At 40.2% G+C, this 23822-nt stretch overlaps 2 protein-coding genes across 2 annotated transcripts; one reads left to right on the top strand and one right to left on the bottom strand.

The window, feature by feature from the left end:
* Positions 1 to 7246: 7246 nt before the first annotated feature.
* LOC109811792 (uncharacterized) lies at positions 7247 to 9468 on the bottom strand. The gene is made up of 3 exons (XM_083074536.1): positions 8778 to 9468; positions 8088 to 8489; positions 7247 to 7317 (listed from the first exon to the last, which is right to left on the bottom strand). Exons 1-3 carry the CDS (start codon positions 9466 to 9468, stop codon positions 7247 to 7249), a joined length of 1164 nt encoding a protein of 387 aa, XP_082930662.1.
* A 2876-nt stretch (positions 9469 to 12344) lies between these two features.
* Positions 12345 to 13274, top strand: LOC145958075 (uncharacterized). The gene is made up of 3 exons (XM_083074537.1): positions 12345 to 12399; positions 12544 to 12766; positions 12836 to 13274. The coding sequence occupies exons 1-3, from the start codon at positions 12345 to 12347 to the stop codon at positions 13272 to 13274; spliced, it is 717 nt and encodes a 238-aa protein (XP_082930663.1).
* Positions 13275 to 23822: the final 10548 nt, after the last annotated feature.

Genomic DNA, 23822 nt, shown 5'->3' on the forward strand with positions numbered 1-23822 from the left:
CGTTACAAGTGTTGATTGATTTTTTTAATATATAATTTTTAATTTTTAATTTTATTTATGATAACATTAATCAAAAAAATTAACTGACTGTTATAATGTCATATAAATGTAAAACATCTGTCATATTCGAACTTTTGTGGATATAAGACGTGTCATTCAAAAAAAAAAAAATATATATATATATATATATATATATATATATAATTCAAATTTACTATTAATTATTATATTAACAATTAATACTTGTTTATCTCATATAAATATTATTATATAAAAAAGGTAATTATTATAAAAAAAAAGTTACTCAGCATTTATCAGCATAGTTTTATATATAAAAATATGTTAATAAATAATTAGCCCTTTGTTGATATTCCTATAATTCAGTATATATCTATACAGCGAATTTATTAATTACTTAACTGCTTAAAAAACAATAACAAACTTAAAAAATATTTTTAATTTGTTTTTGTTACTTAATAGTATTTCTATATTGATATTTTTTTTATTAGAATTTAAAAAAATTGAGTAACTTTCAGTAAATATATTTTAAAATTAAAAAATGACAATGATTTGTATATCATAATGGTATTTATTAAGAAATATATTACATTAAAAATTGATTGATTATTTCAGAATATAATTACTTAAATGTTTTTAAAAAATAATTAACTTAGATAATATTTTTTCAAAAGTTATTTATTACTTAATAATATTTTTATTTGAATCTTTTTATAGTTTGAAATAAAAATTTCTAAGTAACTATCACAATATATGCTTTATAATTAGAAAACAAAACTGATAATGATCAAAATTACTTTAATTATTTTTATTCATAATATATATATAAGGAAATAACTTCTTTCTTCCAATAAATCTTCCTAAAATAAATTTCCCTTCAATAAATATACAGTACATACAAAAGGAAAAAAAAAACAACTTCTTCCCTCCAATAATTTCTTCTAATAAAACTCCCTCAAATAAAATTTCTTTCAATAAATATAAAACTTTATTCCCTCAAATAATTTCCTCATAAATATGTTTATATATACATAATATTACAAAATAAATTAATACTAAAAATAATTAAAAATAAATATATCAATACTACTAATAAGAATAATTAACAACAAATAAATATATAAAAAAATGAATATTATATAATATTCCTATATTATATCAAAATGAAAAAATAGTTAAATTTTAATGATTACTTATCGTTATTAAATTTTTATAATATTATAAACTAAATTGTTATTAAAAATAATTTAAAATATATATCAAAACAAAAGGACAAATTTGGATAAAAATATTTTAATAATAACTAACCATTATTAAATTTCTGCAATATTATAAAATAAAATGCTACTAAAAATAATTATAACAAAATAAAACATTAAATTTGGGTAAAAGTATTTTAATAATTACTAATCATTATTATATTTTTGTAATATTATAAAACTAAATTTATATTAAAATTATTAAAAAAAACAAATATATCAAAATAAATATATTAAAATAAAAGTAAATTTTGGATAAAAATACTTTAACAATTACTAGTCATTATTAGATTTCTTCAATATTGTAAAGATAAACTACTACCGAAAATAGTTATATATATATATATTAACATAAAAGGTAAAATTTTGATTAAAATATTTTATAATTATTAATTATTATAAAATTTCTGCAATATTATAAAATGAATAAAAATAAATATATCCAAATAAATGAAAAAATTTGGATAAAAATATTTTAATAATTATTAATTATTATTAGATTTTCACAATATTATAATCATTATAATCATTTTCAAAATAAATAATTATAATATTAACTAATTAATTTAATACATTGTTAAATGAATGTTATAACTCGGACAAAACAAAAAATCAAAAACCAAAAATGAAAGTCGATATAATTTTAATCAATAAACCAAAAATGGTATTAAAAATATTAAAATTCTTAAATAAATTAAATCATAAAAAATTTAAAACGTTTTCATTTGTGAGACCCCTCTTCTTTTCCTTTTTCCTTTCCCCGACACTCTCACTCACTCTTGCTCATCTTATTTCTCTCTTGGCCTTGGGGTGATCTTGGTGGCTGTAGGTGTGGGTGGTGAGTAGGCTGATTTCCTTCCCCGGGTGTTGATTCCTCGAGCTTGTCTTCTTCTCCATTCAAGCTTGTTTCCATCTTCTTCTTCGTCTTCTTTATCCCGGAGCTTGGATTCTTGAACCGAGGTAAGGGAAGTTAGATTTCTTGCTGTGTTTTGGCTGAAAATGGGTCTAGGAACTCATTTGGTTGCTTAAGATTGATGGTTCTTGGCTAATTTGGTGAAAATGGAGTTGTTTTGGGGGTCTTTGGGGGTTTTGAGAAAAATTTTGGTTTTCTTTGATTTGTGGATGCATGTGTAAAAAGGTGGTACTTTTGAGGTATTTGATGAAAATGTTGCACTTTGGTTGGATTGCATGTGCTGGAAAAGTGGATTTTTGCAGGTTTTGGGCAAATTTTCGAACTTGGTGAAGTTGCTGCTGAGCTTTGCGCTGAGCGCCGTTCTTCGCGCCGGGCGCGCGACCACCAGGGGACTCCATTTGGTCAATCCCGCCGGGCGCAATGATGAGTGCGCCGGGCGCGTTTGAGAATGTGGGTCTCTGGCTGGCCCGCGCTGGGCGTGACTTGGACTGCGCTGGGCGCGATACCTGTTATAGCATGATTTGGGGTTTTTGGTTATGCACTGAGCGCAACCCTAGTCGCGCTGGGCATGAGACTCCTTGGGAGTCTCTGCCTTAAGGGCGCTGGGCGCAATTTGAATTGCGCTGGGCGTGAAACCTTGGGAGGTCTCTGTCTTCCCCGTGCTGGGCACGAGTTTGGGCACGCCGGGCGCGTGAGACTCCTTAGAGTCTCTGCCTGGCATGTGTTGGGCGCAATTTGTATTGTGCCAGACGTGTGTGAGCTTTGGGCTCTCTGGATGGGTCCTGCCGGGCGCGGGCATGCTTGCGCTGGGCGCGTTGGCCCCCTGGTGCTCTCTGGTTGTACTGCGCTGGGCACAACCACGAGTGCGCCGGACGCGGAGATGAGATTTCACTGTATGCTGTTAGAAGTTGTTTTATGCTGAGTATAAGCCGAAATTGATGAATATGATGTGCTGACTAGTAGATAATGTTGTCTGATGATGTTTAGCTGTGTTAGATGTTATTGCTGTAAGTTGTGATGTGTTATGTGCTGATAAGATGAGCTGTGTTGTATGTTGTTAAGCTGTAGTATGTTGAAATGCTGATATAAATTGTTGTAGGCCGTAAGCCTGAGCTATTGTAGGCCGTAAGGCTGAGATGTTGTAGGAGATCTCCGAGCTGATATGCGTGACGACGCATTGTGTGCTTATTGCTGTCTATGCTGTATAGCTGATGAGATGTATGCTGATGTTGTGCTGATAATTGTAGCTGTTCATATTATATATATGCTTTGTATGTTGATTCTTTTCACTAGCTTACCCTTTGTTGTTTCCATGTGTTTGGACTGCAATGATCATACGTTGTATGGGAGCTGTAACGACCCAGCTGGTCACTACACACGGCACGGCACACTGGAAACACCAGGCAGATAGAACAAGTATATAATATAGGATCTAGAATATATGTATATACCAGGTCCTAATCTAACTAGAATTAGAGTGTACAACAAAATACATCAAAGCTACTACACCCTGTAGCTAAACAACAAAACATCTAAATAGATCAGCTCCGTCTGCCAGCTACAGACCTACCGCCAGCCACCAACCTATCCCTGCTCTGCTCCCATACATAGTATGATCATTGCAGTCCAAACATCATGGAGACAACAAAGGGTAAGCTAGTGTAAGGAAATCAACATACATATATAATATATGAACAATAAACAGCTACTGCTATCAGCACACCCGCACAGCCTATACTACACCACAACAAAATCAGCAATATCAGCATCGCTCAGCGGCTATAACAGCACCATAATAGTGGCTAACAGCACCGACATAACGGCTATAACAACACCACAATAGTGGCTAACAGCACCGACATAGCGGCTATAACAGCACCACAATAGTGGCTAACAGCACCGACATAGCGGCTATAACAGCACCACAATAGTGGCTTACAGCACCGACATAGCGGCTATAACAGCATACAGCACAACACAGCATATCAGCATACAATACAGCTAAGTAGTATTCAACACAGCTTACTACTCACATCCCAGCTCATCATTCTAGAGCACAGCAATATCATATTATAACATTTAAACTTATCAATAACAGCCAGCTCAGCACAGCATTATACATCTATCAACAGCTTATCATCATAATCAACATAAAACAGCCTCTCTCAGCAAATTCAGCAAGGTTATACAACTAATATAACATCAAAATGACATTCTCATATGCGCCCGGCACACCCATGTCTGCGCCCGGCGTGGCACATCCAGAGGGTACCAGGGACCAGCACGTTCGGCACAATACCTATTGCGCCCGGCGTAAGGGAAGGCAGAGACCTCACAAGGTCTCACACGCCCGGCGTACGAACCCGTGCTCGGCACAGGGTAAGCAGAGACTTTCTCCCAAAGTCTCACACCCGGCGCAATATACATTGCGCCCAGCGCCACCTCTAGCAGAGACTCCCATGGAGCCTCTACGCCCGGCGAGAAAAGCCAAGCCCGGCGCCACACCAGAACCTCAAAACAAGAGTCATCCACTGATATCGCGCCCAGCGCTATTCCACCACGCCCGGCGTGGGCCATCCAGAGACTCACATCCTCAATCTCGCCCGGCGCATTCACCATTGTGCCCGGCGTGATTGCCTAAATGGAGTCTCTGATGGTCACGCGCCCGGCACGAAGAACTACGCCCTGCGTGATACCCAGCAGTAACCTTCAAACTTTCAAAAATCTCATCAAAACCTGTAAAATAACCAGGAAAACCCACATGCGAAGTAGTACACTTTCAACATAGAGTTCAAAAATACTATCTTTTCATCCATGCATGCAACAATCAAGAAAAACCCAACTTCTCCAAAAACCCAAAAACCTCCAAAAGTTCATTTTTCAGCAATCTCAACCAAAGAATCATCCATCATCAATTAGCAAATGAGTATCTAAGACTCATTCCCAACCAAAACAGCAAAGTAACTAGCTTCCCTTACCTCGGTTCAACGGTTCCAAGTTTCGGGGAGAAGAGAGTGATGAAGAAGAAGAAGAAGAAGAAAAGCCTCGGAGCGGAAAGGAGAAGAACCAGCTCGAGGATTCAGTCTACACTCCACTTGCACCTTCAATTGCCAAGAATCACCACACGAAAATGGAGGGGAAAAGAGAAGTGAGTGATTTTAGAGTAAAAGAGAGTTAGAGTAAGTGAAGGAAGAAAAGAGGGGAAAGGGTTTTACAACCTCCCCAACAACAAGAGTTTTCGTCCCCGAAAACCGACTTACTTGGGAAAAGAAATGGATACCGCTCCCTGCACTGCTGCTCCACCTCCCAAGTAGCCTCACCAGTAGCTGCATCCCACAACACCTTTACCAGAGCAATGGACTTGCCCCTAAGCTCCTTCAGCTTATGATCGACCACAACTACTGGCAACTTCTCAAAAGTAAGGTTCTCCTTCACCTGCACATCATCTAGTTCCACCACATGACTCGGGTCATGCACATACTTCCTCAGCTGGGACACATGAAATACATCGTGTAGGTTTGAGAGAGACGGTGGCAAAGCTAACCGATAAGCAACCGGACCCACACGCTGTATTATCTGATAGGGACCAACAAACCTCGGTGTCAACTTCCGAGCCTTCAGCGCTCTACCCACACCAGAAGTCGAAGTCACCTTCAGAAACACATGCTCCCCTTCAGCAAACTCCAAAGGCTTACGCCTTTTGTCAGCATATGATTTTTGTCTACTCTGAGCAGTCCTCATCTTCTCCTGAATCATCTTCACCTTCTCAGTAGTCTATAGGATCAACTCCGGTCCCACAACCACTGACTCACCATCCTGATACCAGCATAGAGGAGTCCTACATCTCCTGCCATACAAGGCTTCAAACGGCGCCATCCTGATACTAGCATGAAAGCTATTATTGTAAGTAAACTCCACCAGCGGTAGGACCTCCTCCCAGCTACCCAAGTGGTCTAACACACAAGCCCTTAGCAGATCCTCCAAGGACTGGATTGTCCTCTCTGACTGACCATCCGTCTGCGGATGATAAGCAGAACTCAGCTTCAGCTTCGTGCCTAGAGCTTGGTGTAGACTCTGCCAAAATCTAGAAGTGAACCTTGGATCCCGGTCAGAAATAATACTGGAAGGCACCCCGTGCAACCGTACTATCTCCCTCACATACAACTGGGTCAGCTTTTCCAAGGACCACTTGATGTTGACAGGCAAGAAATGTGCACACTTGGTCAACCGATCAACAATCACCCAGATAGCATCACTATTCCTAGCTGACCTAGGCAATCCAACAACAAAATCCATAGTGATACTATCTCACTTCCATTCCAGAATCTCCATCTGCTGCATCAATCCACTCGGCTTCTGATGCTCAACTTTTGCCTTCTGACAAGTCAGACAGGCCGCCACATACTCGGCTATCTCCCTCTTCATACCAGACCACCAGAAAGTCTTCCTGAGGTCTTGGTACATCTTAGTCATACCCGAATGTATGCTAAGTCTGCTCTTGTGGCCCTCCTCCATTACAGCTCTCCTCAGCTCAGCATCTTGGGGTAGGCAAATTCTGCCCTTGAACCTCAAGATTCCATCTTCTCCCAGCTCAAAACCAACAGCTCTCTCGGTACCCAGCAAACTAAGAAGTCTCACCAACTCCACATCCTGCAACTGCTTGAGTCCAACCTGCCTCAAGAACTCATTGGTTATGGTAATTGTCCCACAACTAATGTGATCCTGAGCTAACTCCACACAGAGATTCAAATCCCTAAACTCCTCAACTAGCTCCAGTTCCCTCACCATCATACTAGACATGTGGATGGATTTCCTACTCAGCGCATCTGCCACAACATTGGCCTTACCAGGATGATACATCAACTGGAAATCATAATCCTTCAGAAATTCCATCAACCGCCCCTGCCTCATGTTCAACTCCTTCTGATCAAACAAGTACTTTAGACTCTTGTGATCACTGAAGACACTGAACCGAGCACCATACAAATAATGCCTCCATATCTTCATGGCAAACACAACCGCTGCCAACTCCAAGTCATGAGTGGGATAATTCCTCTCATGATTCTTCAGCTGTCTTGAGGCATATGCCACCACTCTCCTGTTTTACATTAGCATGCACCCCAGATCCTGGTGAGAAGCATCACAGTACACATCAAAAGGTTCACCAGAATCCGGTAACACCAGCACAGGAGAAGTAGTCAACCTTCTCTTTAGCTCATCAAAACTCCGCTCACTGGCATCAGTCCATATGAACGGCTGCTCCTTCCTCGTCAACTAGGTTAAAGGCGCCACTATCTTGGAGAATCCCTCAATGAACCTCCTATAGTAACCCGCCAAACCCACAAAACTTCTGATATCCGTGACAGTTCTTGGACGTTCCCATTGCAACACCGACTCCACCTTAGTCGAATCAACAGCAATTCCCTCAGCTGAAATCACATGCCCCAAGAACTTCACCTCACTCAACCAAAACTCACATTTTGAAAGCTTAGCGTACAGCTGCCTCGCCTTCAAAATCTCCAACACTACCCTCAAGTGTTCTCCATGCTCCTCCCGGGTCCTTGAATAAATTAGAATGTCATCAATAAACACCACCACGAATTTATCCAAGAATGGCCAGAAGATCCTGTTCATGTACTCCATGAACATTGTAGGGGCGTTGGTCACACCAAACAGCATCACAACATATTCATAGTGACCATACCTAGTCCTGAAAGCAGTCTTCGGTATGTCACCCTCCTTCACCCTAATCTGGTGATAGCCTGACCTCAAGTCAATCTTCGAGAAAATGGATGCTCCCCTCAGTTGATCCATCAAGTCATCTATCCGGGGAAGTGGATATTTGTTCTTGATGGTCAACTTGTTCAACTTCCGGTAATCCACACAAAGTCGACTACCATCATCCTTCTTTTTCACCAACAAGATAGGAGCACCCCAGGGCGATACACTCGGCCGCACCAACTGCTTTTCCAACAGGTCTTCCAACTGACCCTTCAGCTCAACCAACTCGGCAGGAGCCATCCTATAGGGAGCCACCGACACTGGCCCGGCACCCGGAACCAAGTCAATGCTAAACTCCATCTCCCTAATAGGAGGCAACCTAGGCACCTCATCAGGGAACACCTCAGCAAAATCCCTTACCACATCAATTTCATAAATGACCCGCTCGGTCTCAACACTCAACGCAGCAAGCAGAAGACAACATTCTGCCCCATCTCTCAGTAATGACTCAGCTTGGCCAGCTGAAATCAACAGCTCCTCCTCCACCTGAGGAAAAATTAGCCTCCTATTGGCACAATCTATAAGCATACAATTGGCAGACAATCAATTCATCCCTAAGATTATGTCAGTATCCACTAAAGGTAAACAGATCAAGTTCACCTTATACCGCCTCTCATTCACAACGATTGGACAGTCAGCACACAACTCAGAAGTAACTACCGAAGCAGAAGCGGGCGTCGACACTAGCAGTCTCAACCCCAAATCACACACAGGTATACCCAGCCTAGCAGCACATGCATAAGATATAAAGGAGTGAGATGCACCAGAATCAAAAAGAATCATCACATCCTTACCAGAAGCTCTACCCTTCCCCTTCACAAGATTTGAGGAAGTAGAAGCTTCAGCCCCAGTCAAGGCAAATACCCTCCCAGCTGTAGTGGGTCTGTCACCCCTCTGAGTATCGCCTCTCTGGGCACCACTCCTCCGAGCATCACCTCCCTCTGGAATACCTCTAGTAGGACAGTTGGCCAACTCGTGGCCCATCTGGTGGCATCTAAAACAATGGCTCTCAGTGTGCGGGCAATCCCTAATCATGTGGGGCCCAACACACCTATAACATCTCAGAGTGGCACCTCCACCCTGTCTCCCTCCACCAGCAGCACCAGAAGGTTGCCTGATGACAGGACCCCCTTGTTGTTGTTGGGGCCTATCATACGACTTCCTTTGGTTCCCTCCTTTCTTGGACCCAGCTAGCCCCTCAGAAATCTTCACAGCACGGTTACCACCTTCCAACCGTTCAACCACCTTCGCCTTCACCACTAAGGCTGGAAACTCCGTGATGGCCATAGGCACCACCACCCGCTTCAGATCATACTTCAGACCCTCTGCAAACTTCCGACATTTCCAAGCCTCAGCTATGCCTTGCGAATAAAAATGAGCTAAGTTCTTGAATTTCATCGCGTATTTAAAAACAATTATCCCTCCTTGGTGTAACCGCATGAACTCAGCTTCTTTGGCATGCCTCACACTCTCAAGGAAATACTTCTCCAGGAACATCCTTTTGAAGCATTCTCAGTCAACAACCACCCCTCTGGCGGTTAGCATGTGATGAGTACCTCTCCACCAATGCTCTGCCTCCCCAACCAGCATATATACAGCATATGCCAACCTTCGCTCTTGTGAACAGCCAAGCACAGTAAAAATCTTCTCAAGCTCGCAAATCCAGTGGTCGGCCACCTCTGGATCTGCATCCCCTTTGAATTGCGGAGGATGGCACTTCCGGAACTCGGCAAGGTCTCGGCTCTCCTGTGACCCAGAGGGCCTTGCTGCACCAGCCGCAGCTCTATCCGCCTCTGCCCTAGCAAAATAGGCATTCTGTTGCTGCATAGTCATGGCCATCATCTCCATGGCCCGGGCTATCTGTTCGTTGGCTCTAGACATTGTCTACAAAAGTAACAGCATCTTTAGTACACAATAACTATACCAAACAGCAATCAGTAGCACAACAACATCACATCAATCAGCACAGTAATTAACACAGCAAAACAACACAACACAGAGTTCAGCACAACAAAAGCCTAAAGGAACCACCCCCACAGAGTGTCCACTAGACTCGAACTGCTCTGATACCACTAAAGTGTAACGACCCAGCTGGTCACTACACATGGCACGACACACTGGAAACACCAGGCAGATAGAACAAGTATATAATATAGGATCTAGAATATATGTATATACAAGGTCCTAATCTGACTAGAATTAGAGTGTACAACAAAATACATCAAAGCTACTACACCCTGTAGCTAAACAATGGAACATCTAAATAGATCAGCTCTGTCTGCCAGCTACAGACCTACCGCCAGCCACCAACCTATCCCTGCTCTGCTCCCATACATAGTATGATCATTGCAGTCCAAACATCATGGAGACAACAAAGGGTAAGCTAGTGTAAGGAAATCAACATACATATATAATATATGAACAATAAACAGCTACTGCTATCAGCACACCCGCACAGCCTATACTACACCACAGCAAAATCAGCAATATCAGCAATATCAGCACTGCATAGCGGCTATAACAGCACCACAATAGTAGCTAACAGCACCGACATAGCGGCTATAACAACACCACAATAGTGGCTAACAGCACCGACATAGCGGCTATAACAACACCACAATAGTGGCTAACAACACCGACATAGCGTCTATAACAGCATACAACACAGCACAGCATATCAGCATACAATACAGCTAAGTAGTATTCAACACAGCTTACTACTCACATCCCAGCTCATCATTCTAGAGCACAGCAATATCATATTACAACATTTAAACTTATCAATAACAGCCAGCTCAGCACAACATTATACATCTATCAACAGCTTATCATCATAATCAGCATAAAACAGCCTCTCTCAGCAAATTCAGCAAGGTTATACAACTAATATAACATCAAAATGACATTCTCATATGCGCCCGGCGCACCCATGTCTGTGCTCGGCGTGGCACATCCAGAGGGTACCAGGGACCAGCACGCCCGGTGCAATACCTATTGCGCCCGGCGTGAGGGAAGGTAGAGACCTCACAAGGTCTCACACGCCCGGCGTACGAACCCGCGCTCGGCGCAGGGTAAGCAGAGACTTTCCCCCAAAGTCTCATGCCCGGCGCAATATACATTGCGCCCGATGCCACCTCTGGCAGAGACTCCCATGGAGCCTCTACGCCCGGCGAGAAAAGCCAAGCCCGGCGCCACACCAGAACCTCAAAACTTGAGTCATCCACTGATATCGCGCCCAGCGCTATTCCACCACGCCCGGCGTGGGCCATCCAGAGACTCACATCGTCAATCTCGCCCGGCGCATTCACCATTGCGCCCGGCGTGATTGCCTAAATGGAGTCTCTGATGGTCACGCGCTCGGCGCGAAGAACTACGCCCGGCGTGATACCCAGCAGTAACCTTCAAACTTTCGAAAATCTCATCAAAACCTGCAAAATAACCAGGAAAACCCACATGCAATCGGCCCGAAGTAGTACATTTTCAGCATAGAGTTCAAAAATACTATCTTTTCGTCCATGCATGCAACAATCAAGAAAAACCCAATTTCTCAAAAAACCCAAAAACCTCCAAAAGTTCATTTTTCAGCAATCTCAACCAAAGAATCATCCATCATCAATTAGCAAATGAGTATCTAAGACTCATTCCCAACCAAAACAGCAAAGTAACTAGCTTCCCTTACCTCGGTTCAATGGTTCCAAGTTTCGGGGAGAAGAGAGTGATGAAGAAGAAGAAGAAGAAAAGCCTCGGAGCGGAAAGGAGAAGAACCGGCTCGAGGATTCAGTCTACACTCCACTTGCACCTTCAATTGCCAAGAATCATCACACAAAAATGGAGGGGAAAAGAGAAGTGAGTGATTTTAGAGTAAAAGAGAGTTAGAGTAAGTGAAGGAAGAAAAGAGGGGAAAGGGTTTTACAAGAGCAGAGCAGGGTTAGGTTGGTGATAGTGGCAGGTCTGCAGCTGGCAGATAGAGGAGTTTTATTTTGTTGTTGTTTTGTTGTTTTGGGCCATTATTCTGGCTACTTTGGGCTGTATTTATACTTTGATGTTTAGCTCAGATTGGACCTCGTGTATATAATTATATACTTGCTCTTATTTTTGTGTTTGTCGTGTTGTCAGATGGTGTGTAGTGACCAACTGGGTCGTTACACTTTAGTGGTATCAGAGCAGTTCGAGTCTAATGGACACTCTATGGGGGTGGTTCCTTTAGGCTTTTGTTGTGCTGAACTCTGTGCTGTGCTGATTTCTTGTTGTTTGTTGTGCTATTGATTTTTGATTGGTTTAGTTATTGTATACTGAAGGTGTTATTACTTTTGTAGACAATGACTAGAACCAATGAGCAGATAGACCGTGCCATGGAGATGATGGCTATGGCTATGCAACAGCAAAATGCCTATTTTGCTCGGATGGATGCTGATAGAGCTGCAGCTGGTGCAGCAAGGCCTGCTGGGTCACAGGAGAGCCGGGATCTTGCAGAGTTCCGGAAATGCCATCCTCCACAATTTAAGGGAGATGCAGATCTGGAGGTAGCTGACCACTAGATCTGTGAGCTGGAGAAGATCTTTGCTATTTTAGGATGTTCTCAGGAGAGGAGGCAGGCATACGCTGTTTATATGCTTGTTGGAGAGGCTGAGCATTGGTGGAGGGGTACTCACCACATGCTTACTGCTAGAGGAGTTACAGTTGACTGGGAGTGCTTCAGGGCAGTGTTCTTGGAGAAGTACTTCCCGGAGAGTGTGAGGCACGCCAAGGAGGCCGAGTTCATGCGGTTACACCAGGGAGGGCTGCCTGTATCGGAGTATGCGATGAGATTCGAGCACCTGGCTCGTTTCAATTCGCAAGCTATATCTGAGGCCTAAAAATGCAGGAAATTTGTAGAGGGTCTGAAATTTGAGCTGAAGAGGGTGGTGGTGCCTATGGCCATCACCAAGTTTCCGGCCTTAGTGGAGAAGGCGAAGGTTGTGGAGAGATTAGAAAGTGGTAACCGTGTGACTAGAGATGCTGAGGGACCAGCTGGGTCCAAGAAGGGAGGAAATCAGAGGAAGCCATATGATAGGCCCCAACAACAGCAAGGGGGTCCTATCATTAGGAAACCTGCTGATGCTGCCAGAGGAGGGAGACAGGGTGGAGGTGCTGCCCTAAGATGCTACAGGTGTGGTGGGCCCCATTTGATCAGGGATTATCCCCACACAAAGAGCTGGTGTTTCAGGTGCCAGCAGATAGGCCATGAATCGTTCAACTGTCCCACCAAAAACAGACCGGAGAGGAGTGCTCAGAGGAGTGATGTGCAGAGAGGTGATGCCTAGAGGGGTGACAGACCCACTACTGCTGGTAGGGTATTTGCTTTGACAAGTGCTGAGGCTTCGACTTCTTTTGATCTTGTGAAGGGGAAGGGCAAAGCTGCTGGTAAGGATGTGACGTTCTTGTTTGATTTTGGAGCTTCTCACTCCTTTATCTCTTATGCTTGTGTTGCTATGCTGGGTGTGCATGTGTGTGATTTGGGGTTGAGACTGCTAGTATCGACGCCCGCTTCTGCTTTGGTAGTTACTTTTGAGTTGTGTGTTGGCTGCCCTATTGTTGTGAATGGGAAGAGGTACAAGGTGAACTTGATTTGTTTTCCTTTAGTTGATATTGACATAATCTTAGGGATGGATTGGTTGTCTGCCAATCACATCCTTATAGATTGTGCCAATAGGCGGTTGATCTTTCCTCCGGTGGAGGATGAGTTGTTGATTTCAGCTGGCCAAGCTGAATCATTACTGAGGGATGGAACAAAGTGTTGTCTTCTGCTTGCTGCTTTGAGTGTAGAGACCGAGAGGGTCATTGCTAAGATTGAGGTGGTGAGGGATTTTGCTGAGGTGTTCCCTGATGAGGTGCCTAGGTTGCCTCCAACTAGGGAGATGGAGTTCAGCATTGACTTGGTTCCAGGTGCCGGGCCAGTGTCGGTGGCTCCCTATAGGATGGCTCTTGCTGAGTTGGTTGAGTTGAAAGGTTAGTTGGAGGACCTGTTGGAGAAGCAGTTGGTGCGGCCAAGTGTTTCGCCGTGGGGTGCTCCTGTGTTGTTGGTGAAGAAGAAAAATGGAGGTAGTCGACTTTGTGTGGATTACCGGAAGTTGAACAAGTTGACCATTAAGAACAAATATCCACTTCCCCGAATAGATGACTTAATGGATCAACTGAGGGAAGCATCCGTTTTCTCGAAGATTGACTTGAGGTCAGGCTATCACCAGATTAGGGTGAAGGAGGGTGACATACCGAAGATTGCCTTCAGGACTAGGTATGGTCACTATGAGTATGTCGTGATGCCGTTTGGTGTGACCAACGCCCCAGCAGTGTTCATGGATTACATGAACAGGATCTTCTGACCTTTCTTGGATAAATTTATGGTGGTGTTCATTGATGACGTCCTGATTTATTCAAGGACCCCGGAGGAGCATGAAGAGCACTTAAAGTTGGTGCTGGAGATTTTGAAGGCAAAGCAACTGTACGCTAAGCTTTCAAAATGTGAGTTCTGGTTGGAAGAGGTGAAGTTCTTGGGCCACGTGATTTCAGCTGAGGGGATTGCTGTTGATCCGGTTAAGGTGGAGTCGGTGTTGCAGTGGGAGCGTCCGAGGACTGTCACTAACATTCGGAGCTTTGTGGGTTTGGAGGGTTACTATCGTCGGTTCATTGAGGGATTCTCCAAGATAGTGGCGCCTTTAACCTAGTTGACGAGGAAGGAACAACCGTTCATTTGGACAGAAGTCTGTGAGCGGAGCTTTGAGGAGTTGAAGAAGAGGTTGACTACTTCTCCTGTGTTGGTGTTGCCAGATTCTGGTGAGCCCTTTGATGTGAATTGTGATGCTTCTCACCAGGGTCTTGGGTGTGTGTTGATGCAACACAAGAAAGTGGTGGCATATGCTTCAAGGCAACTGAAGAACCATGAGAGGAATTATCCCACTCATGATTTGGAGTTGGCAGTTGTTGTTTTTTCCTTGAAGATATGGCGACATTATCTGTATGGTGCTCAATTCAGCGTCTTCAGTGATCACAAGAGTCTGAAGTATTTGTTCGATCAGAAGGAGCTGAACATGAGGCAGAGACGGTGGATGGAGTTTCTGAAGGATTATGATTTTCAGTTGATGTATCATCCTGGTAAGGCCAATGTTGTGGCAGATGCGCTGAGTAGGAAATCTATCCACATGTCTAGTATGATGGTGAAGGAGCTGGAGCTGGTTGAGGAGTTCAGGGATTTGAATATCTGTGTGGAGTTAGCTCAGGATCACATTAGTTGTGGGGCAATTACCATAACTAGTGAGTTCTTGAGGCAGGTTGGACTCAAGCAGTTGCAGGACGTTGAACTGGTGAAGCTTCTTGGTTTGCTGGGTACCGAGAAGGCTGTTGGTTTTGAGCTAGGCGGAGATGGAATCTTGAGGTTCAAGGGCAGGATTTGCCTACCTCAGGATGCTGAGCTGAAGAGAGCTGTATTGGAGGAAGGCCACAAGAGCATACTTAGCATACATCCGGGTATGACTAAGATGTACCAGGACCTCAAGAAGACTTTCTGGTGGTCTGGTATGAAGAGGGAGATAGCTGAATATGTGGCGGCCTATCTGACCTGTCAGAAGGCGAAGGTGGAGCATCAGAAGCCGAGTGGGTTGATGCAGCAGATGGAGATTCCAGAATGGAAGTGGGATAGCATCACTATGGATTTCATTGTGGGGTTGCCTAGGTCAGCTAGGAATAGTGATGCTATCTGGGTGGTTGTTGATCGGTTGACCAAGTGTGCGCATTTCTTGCCTGTCAACATCAAGTGGTCCTTGGAGAAGCTGACGCAGTTGTATGTGAGGGAAATAGTACGGTTGCACGGGGTGCCTTCCAGTATTATTTCAGATAGAGATCCAAGGTTCACTTCCAGATTTTGGCAGAGTCTACACCAAGCCTTAGGCACGAAGTTGAAGCTGAGTTCTGCTTATCATCCACAGACGGATGGTCAGTTAGAAAGGACAATCCAGTCCTTGGAGGATTTGCGGAAGGCTTGTGTGTTGGACCACTTGGGTAGCTGGGAGGAGGTCCTACCGCTGGTGGAGTTCATTTACAATAATAGCTTTCATGCTAGTATTGGGATGGCACCGTTTGAAGCCTTGTATGGCAGAAGATGTAAGACTCCTCTGTGATGGTATCAGGATGGTGAGTCAGTGGTTGTGGGGCCGGAGCTGATCCTACAGACTATTGAGAAGGTGAAGATGATTCAGGAAAGGATGAAGACTGCTCAGAATAGGCAGAAATCTTATGCTGATAAGAGGCGAAATCCTTTGAAGTTTGCTGATGGGGAGCATGTGTTTCTGAAGGTGAATCCGACTTCTGGTGTGGGTAGAGCGCTGAGGGCAAGGAAGTTGACACCGAGGTTTGTGGGTCCCTATCAGATAATACAGCGTGTAGGTCCCGTTGCTTATTGGTTGGCTTTGCCACCGTCTCTTTCAAACCTACACGATGTGTTTCATGTATCCCAGCAGAGGAAGTATGTTCATGACCCGAGTCATGTGGTGGAGCTGGATGATGTGCAAGTGAAGGAGAATCTGACGTTTGAGAAGTTGCTAGTAGCTGTGGTTGATCATAAGCTGAAGGAGCTGAGGGGCAAGTGCATTGCTCTGGTGAAGGTGTTGTGGGATGCAACTACTGGTGAGGCTACTTGGGAGGTGGAGCAGCAGTGCAGGGAGCGGTATCCATTTCTTTTCCCAAGTAAGTCTGTTTTCGGGGACGAAAACTCTTGTTGTTGGGGTGGTTGTGAGACCCCTCTTCTTTTCCTTTTTCCTTTCCCCGACACTCTCACTCACTCTTGCTCATCTTATTTCTCTCTTGGCCTTGGGGTGATCTTGGTGGCTGTAGGTGTGGGTGGTGAGTAGGTTGATTTCCTTCCCCAGGTGCTGATTCCTCGAGCTTGTCTTCTTCTCCATTCAAGCTTGTTTCCATCTTATTCTTCGTCTTCTTTGTCCCGGAGCTCGGATTCTTGAACCGAGGTAAGGGAAGTTAGATTTCTTGCTGTGTTTTGGCTGAAAATGGGTCTAGGAACTCATTTGGTTGCTTACGATTGATGGTTCTTGGCTAATTTGGTGAAAATGGAGTTGTTTTGGGGGTCTTTGAGAAAAATTTTGGTTTTCTTTGATTTGTGGATGCATGTGTAAAAAGGTGGTACTTTTGAGGTATTTGATGAAAATGTGGCACTTTGGTTGGATTGCATGTGCTGGAAAAGTGGATTTTTGCAGGTTTTGGGCAAATTTTCGAACTTGGTGAAGTTGCTGCTGAGCTTCGCGCTGAGCGCCGTTCTTCGCGTCAGGCGCGCGACCACCAGGGGACTCCATTTGGTCAAGCCCGCCGGGCGCAATGATGAGTGCGCTGGGCGCGTTTGAGAATGTGGGTCTCTGGCTGGCCCGCGCTGGGCGTGACTTGGACCGCGCTGGGCACGATACCAGTTGTAGAATGATTTGGGGTTTTTGGTTCTACACTGAGCGCGACCCTTGTCGCGCTGGGCATGAGACTCCTTGGGAGTCTCTGCCTTGAGGGCGTTGGGCGCAATTTGAATTGCGCTGGGCGTGAAACCTTGGGAGGTCTCTGTCTTCCCCGCGCTGGGCACAGGTTTGGGCACGCCGGGCGCGTGAGACTCCTTAGAGTCTCTGCCTGGCATGTGTTGGGCGCAATTGGTATTGTGCCAGACGCGTGTGAGCTTTGGGCTCTCTGGCTGGATCCTGTCGGGCGCGGGCATGCTTGCGCTGGGCGCGTTGGCCCCCTGGTGCTCTCTGGTTGTACCGCGCTGGGCGCAACCACGAGTGCGCTGGGCACAGAGATGAGATTTCATTGTATGCTGTTAGAAGTTGTTTTATGCTGAGTATAAGCCGAAATTGATGAATATGATGTGTTGACTAGTAGATAATGCTGTTTGATGATGTTTAGTTGTGTTAGATGTTATTGCTGTAAGTTGGGATGTGTTGTGTGCTGATAAGATGAGTTGTGTTATATGCTATTAAGTTGTACTGTGTTGAAATGTTGATATAAATTGTTGTAGGCCGTAAGGCTGAGCTGTTGTAGGCCGTAAGGCTGAGCTGTTGTAGGAGATCTCCGAGCTGATATGCGTGACGATGCATTGTGTGCTTATTGTTGTGTATGTTGTATAGCTGATGAGATGTATGTTGATGTTGTGCTGATAACTGTAGTTGTTCATATTATATATATGCTTTGTATGTTGATTCTTTTCACTAGCTTACCCTTTGTTGTTTCCATGTGTTTGGACTGCAATGATCATACGTTGTATGGGAGCAGAGCAGGATTAGGTTGGTGATAGTGGCAGGTCTGCAGCTGGCAGATAGAGGAGTTTTATTTTGTTGCTGTTTTGTTGTTTTGGGCCATTATTCTGGATACTTTGGGCTGTATTTATACTTTGATGTTTAGCTCAGATTAGACCTCGTGTATATAATTATATACTTGCTCTTATCTGTGTGTTTGTCGTGTTGTCGGATGGTGTGTAGTGACCAGCCGGGTCGTTACATCATTCATGATTTCTTAAATCGCTTAAATTATTTAATTAAAAGTATTATGATATTAATTACCATTAATAAAATATATTATAGTATTGTTTACTCTCTCTTTTTTGGTGTTGCTTTACTCTAAAATATTATTATAATAATTTATTATTTATCCTAAAATCCCTAAAAATATTTAATTACTTAAATTATTTGTTTATAAATATTTTACCTAAAATTATATATTAAAAAAAAAGGTTAGGAACCACTATTATATTTGCGTTTTTGAAAAAATAATTACATCCAAGATTTTAGAAATCGGAATATATTATACTTTAAATATTGTAAATAATTAGTAATCATTATTAGATTTATATTTTTGTTTTATTAATAATTATAAATATTATTACTAATTTTTTCATTCTAATATATATATATATATAAACATCCCTTATTACAACCTATTAAAATCAAACTTTTATAGAATGCAAACAACTAATATTATTTTTATTATTTTCTTTCAGAATAGAAATAAAACAATTTTTTGTAGTAGACATTGTTTCTGGAAAAACTAACCCGAGATTAAATATATGTATCGTTCATATATGAAATGTATTTGAGTTTAACAATAAAAATGTTTTATCCAATATGAAAATGATTCTTCTCCATCAAAAGGTAATAGTAAGTTAGTGTATTATTTTTTGAATAATTCTTAATATTATTATAATTTATATTTATTGTTGCCATTAATTTTTAATTATATAATTAATTAAATATTAAACCATTTAACTTACCAACATATGTTATACATGGCACGAGTATCAAATTTAGATTCAAATTATGTAATATTTTTGTTAAATAAATTCAAATTAACGTATAAAATATTTTTTTATAATTATTTATTAATTTAAATGAATAAAATGAAGTATCAAATTTAAAAAAAATTGTAAATTTGATATAGGCCTGAGCATCAATCAGCCACAGTCGATTTCGGACCAAAATCTTTGAAATCGTCCAAAATCGATTAAGAAAAATTAAGAGTCATTTCCAACCAATGAAGGCCTCAATTTTTTGCAGGTTCAATCCATGCGTATAATGACCCATCAGGTCTCACACAGTTTATAACTTAAAGGGGAAATATATTTACAAATACATTTCCCTTACCATACACAATACATAAAATAAAACATCACAATTAAATAGTTATATATACCATGAGAATAGACTGTTAAATCTCATATCTACATATATACAATTGAAAATGTGTCATAATATAATATACATAATATATGGCAGCCACTACTTCAATACAACAAAATAAAACCTTAGCTCTCATGTTGAGTCTCACCCAAAATCCTGCCTACGCGTCACAACATAGCACCTGCTTCTGATGTGCTCATATACAAAAGTATGGTCATCATAGTTCCAACCACAAGGAAAACAGTCAGGGTAAGCTCACAAAAATAACCATCATATAAAAAGCATCAATATATGATAAACAACTAAAAGCAACACAACATTCAACTATTAATTTCAACCTCAACCACAACATATACAACAATATATAAACAACATCAACATGTAATGAGCAACAAAAGAAGCACAACATTCAACTTTCGACCATTAACTTAAACAACATATATATATATATATATATATATACATAATATACACAACATACAACTACAACTGATGTGTCATCACACATATACAACATAAGAGATCTCCAACAACTGAGGTTGAGTAGTCTAGGTGGCATAAATCCTATTGAATCTAACATTTGATCTATCTCAACTAGGTCAGGTATAGGGCATCGTTAGGAACTTCGAAGAAAACCAGGTATAGACAACAATAGGAGATTGGGTCTACCACTCAGATTCAGAGGTTCAGTACTACAGTTAGGGAAAAAGGGTTTGGGTGTGGGCCTGCCACAGCCTTAGGTTTTTCAACTTTAATAAACAACTTTCTTACAACTTTAATACAACTATCATATAGGTTTTTCAACTTCATCAACTTGACAAATAAAAATCAACTTGAACATATAATCAACTTGAACAACTTTAATCTACATTTTAGCCTTTAAAAATAAGGAATTCTTCAAGAAAATTCTCAAATAGAGCCAGTCACACCTGTAACTCACCGGTCACACCCGTGACTCACTCTGTCTTAGCACTATTATGAAACCTGAGGAGATCACAACCGTGACTCATCGGTCATGCCCGTGACTCACCTGAAAATCAACAAAAAAAGACCCCACTTCAATTTTTTTCTTCAAAACCTAAAACTCAAAAGAACCCCAGCACATACAACCATTCTTAAGCATTCACAACAACATATAATCATCAAAACAACTACAAACATCAACATGTAACCCTAAAAGCATCTTAAATCATCATTTTTCTACATCTATTCAATACCCACTTCAACATTCAGCCATTAGAACCCAAAGACTCAACCAATTTCAAGGAAAAACCAAGAAAGGAGCTTTCCTAACCTCGAATCCGTAAAATCCACGATTTAGAGCTAGACAAGAAGAACGAGGGAAAAGAATTTAAGCTACTGCGAAGAGGAAGAAGGAGAAGCTTGAAATGAATCCTTGAAAAGCAACTCAGAAGAAGAAGATGAGGAAGAAGAAGGAATCAACACCCTTGCCCTACCACTTCAGCCTTTATAAATAAAACAATAGTAAAGAGCTTTCAGAAGTGAGAATGGAAAAAGGGAAGAAAGAAAAGAAATGAAATGGGTCCTCCAGGCCTTATAGTGCAGGTTGCAGGTTAATCGGTTGGATTCATTGATTTGAGAAGCTTCCTCTTGCGCCTCGTGCTGCCCTCCACCATCGCCCTTTACCGATCTCCGCAATTACTTTGTTGGGGGAAATTGTTGAGTTTCAAATCTTCGCATTACCACCCTTGTCAACTAGAGCAGGGAACGAGGAGCTTCTCAACAACAGTGGCCATGTCAAGGAAAGGTTGAAGAGAAAAGGATGTTTGTAGAGTGAAATAGAAGAAAATAGAAGAAGAAGAAGAAGAATAAGAAGAAGAAGAAGAAGAAGATAAATATGATGAAGACGATGAACAATGAAGAATATGAAGATGAAGACGAAGAAGATGAGCAGTCAGATTTAGGTATATCAGATGAGAAAATTCCAATACCGAGCCCGACCGTTCAAACCCATTTGAACCCGAAATTTACACTCGAAAAAACCCGAAATCCATGAGAAGCAATCTGCTTCACCAAATCTTTGATCTAATCGGTTTCGAATTGGTAAAAAAATTTGCCCAAGCCTAGTTTGATCTATGCATTAAGTTTTTTTAATTTAACAATTAAATTATTGAAATTCAACATACACTTATGTGTGTGGTTAAAATCCATTGACACCACAGTGTCAAATTAGTGAAATATTTGATGATATTACTAGTTAGATCAAATATATAAAATCAACCTTTATATTACAAATATGTTTTTTTGAGTGCTAGTGTTTTTAGGAACTTTTTTTCTAACGAGAAGGATTTTAGGAATTTTTTTAAACTTTTATCCATTTCAAATTTTATTTATCATATTTATTTATAAATTAAATTTTATTAGGTTTAAAATCAAGCAGGAATCAACAATTATAATTTAAAAAAATCAATTTACAAACTTCTCTTTACCTCAAATCACTCAAAACAAGAAAAATGAAGGAAGAATGACGAACAACGAAGGTTCCTCGAGAGTTCATCGTTCAACATTCTCAGTTTACAGCTTTGAATCCTCCAATCTAACACCACCACTTAGCTCTAAGGATGGGTTTGGATGCTTTTATAGAGTCAAAAGAATAAAAGAATTCTCTCAAGCTCTAAAGCTTATTTCTCTAGCTTCTTTATAGTTTTTTTTTTTAGGATATGAACTTATGAAGTTCAAGTCTTAATAAAAACTTTATAAACCTTCTCCTAAACTTGGTCAACTTGACCTCTACAAAAACAACTCAAGGACAACCTAACTCTCACGAGACCCTTAACCCTTAGAATCCTAAAACATCAATTAACTACACATAGCAACATTTAAAACAATACATAACATGTAATTAAATAATAAAGCATTAAAGCAAGTAGTGCTACAACACTTCAATTACCATTCCACGATTCACACACCTTTTTAAATTTACTACTATTATTTCCTCACACTTTGTTAGAATTCAAGTTTAAGTCTAAACTAGTATTTTAACATAAGCAATGCATATGTTAAATGTATATTATGTATAACTATAATTTATAATAAATTATATATAAATAAATATTATGTTTAAATATATAAATTATATTTAAAATTTATATAAATAGAATATTATTTTTATTCATTAATAATTTATTTTAAAAATATTATAATTTAATTTTAAATAAATATGATAAATAAAAAATAAATTAAATAAAATAGTCAACAAGATTTCTAAAAATTTTCTTGTTAAAAAAATCCCTAAAAACACTTATACTTTAGATAATAATTCGTATTTAATATATAATGATTGATTTGCTATAACTACTTGTGATCTATGAGAATAAATATAACAATGATTTATTTTTTTCAACTTTTGACTAGTTTGAAATTTATTTTACTTTTAAAATGATAATCTTGATACAAAATAATTCAACTATAGTTGAATTGATTTAAAAAAAATTAGAAAAATTCAATCTAAATCAATCAAATTAAATTATTCAGATTGACTAAAAAAATTAGTACAAATTTAGTCCAAACTAATTTATACCCACCCTTATATGGTAGGGGTGTTTAAAATCGAACAAACACAAATGAAAAAACTACACATCAATCTAAAAAATCAAAAATTGATTGAAAATCACAAATTAGCACTTTGCTTTGATTTTTAAATTTTGAAAACTGGATAGATTAGTACGATTTTCAGATTGAAATGTGAAACTGTTTCAACTCAAACCAAACCACACTTACTTTATATATACATATATAAATATTCAAATGTATAATGTAAATATACAAAATTAACACATAATATAAAAGATGTTTAATAAAATTGAAAGCTACTTAAAAGTTTTTCTTTCCTCCAAATATACATTATAATATTTAAAATATATTTTATAAAATTATAAACTACTAAACTAAATTTTAGAATAAAAAATTATTAATTATTTGTAATGTCTAAAAATATATATTTTTAAGTGAATTACACATACGAAAAAATATTTAATATAATAACTAATATGATATTAAAGAAATAAATTTTACTAAAATAATAAATCAAGAATTAGTGTTAAAATATTAAGCTATTGAAATATTTTAATATTTATATATTTTTTATTTTATGCTTTTAACATGCGATCTTAAATATATAAGACAATATTACTTATT

Source organism: Cajanus cajan, chromosome 5, assembly GCF_000230855.2.
Source record: "Cajanus cajan strain Asha chromosome 5, NIPB_CcT2T_4, whole genome shotgun sequence".
NCBI classification, from domain to species: Eukaryota; Viridiplantae; Streptophyta; class Magnoliopsida; order Fabales; family Fabaceae; genus Cajanus; species Cajanus cajan.

Bases quoted from the DNA above. Each gene is read 5' to 3' on its own strand.
- LOC109811792 (XM_083074536.1), bottom strand. From the start codon at position 9,468: ATGTTCCTGGAGAAGTATTTCCTTGAGAGTGTGAGGCATGCCAAAGAA. The intron at 8,490-8,777 runs GTAGAGCTTCTG...GTATGCTTATAG, and splicing joins AAATCTTGTGAAGGGGAAGG to ATTGTGCCAATAGGAGGCTA. The intron at 7,318-8,087 runs GTAGTCGACTTT...GCTTCTCACCAG, and splicing joins GGTGAAAAAGAAGGATGATG to GATCTGGGGTGCATGCTAAT.
- LOC145958075 (XM_083074537.1), top strand. From the start codon at position 12,345: ATGCAACAGCAAAATGCCTATTTTGCTCGGATGGATGCTGATAGAGCT. The intron at 12,400-12,543 runs GTGCAGCAAGGC...TTGCTATTTTAG, and splicing joins TGCTGATAGAGCTGCAGCTG to GATGTTCTCAGGAGAGGAGG. The intron at 12,767-12,835 runs GTATGCGATGAG...CTAAAAATGCAG, and splicing joins GGAGGGCTGCCTGTATCGGA to GAAATTTGTAGAGGGTCTGA.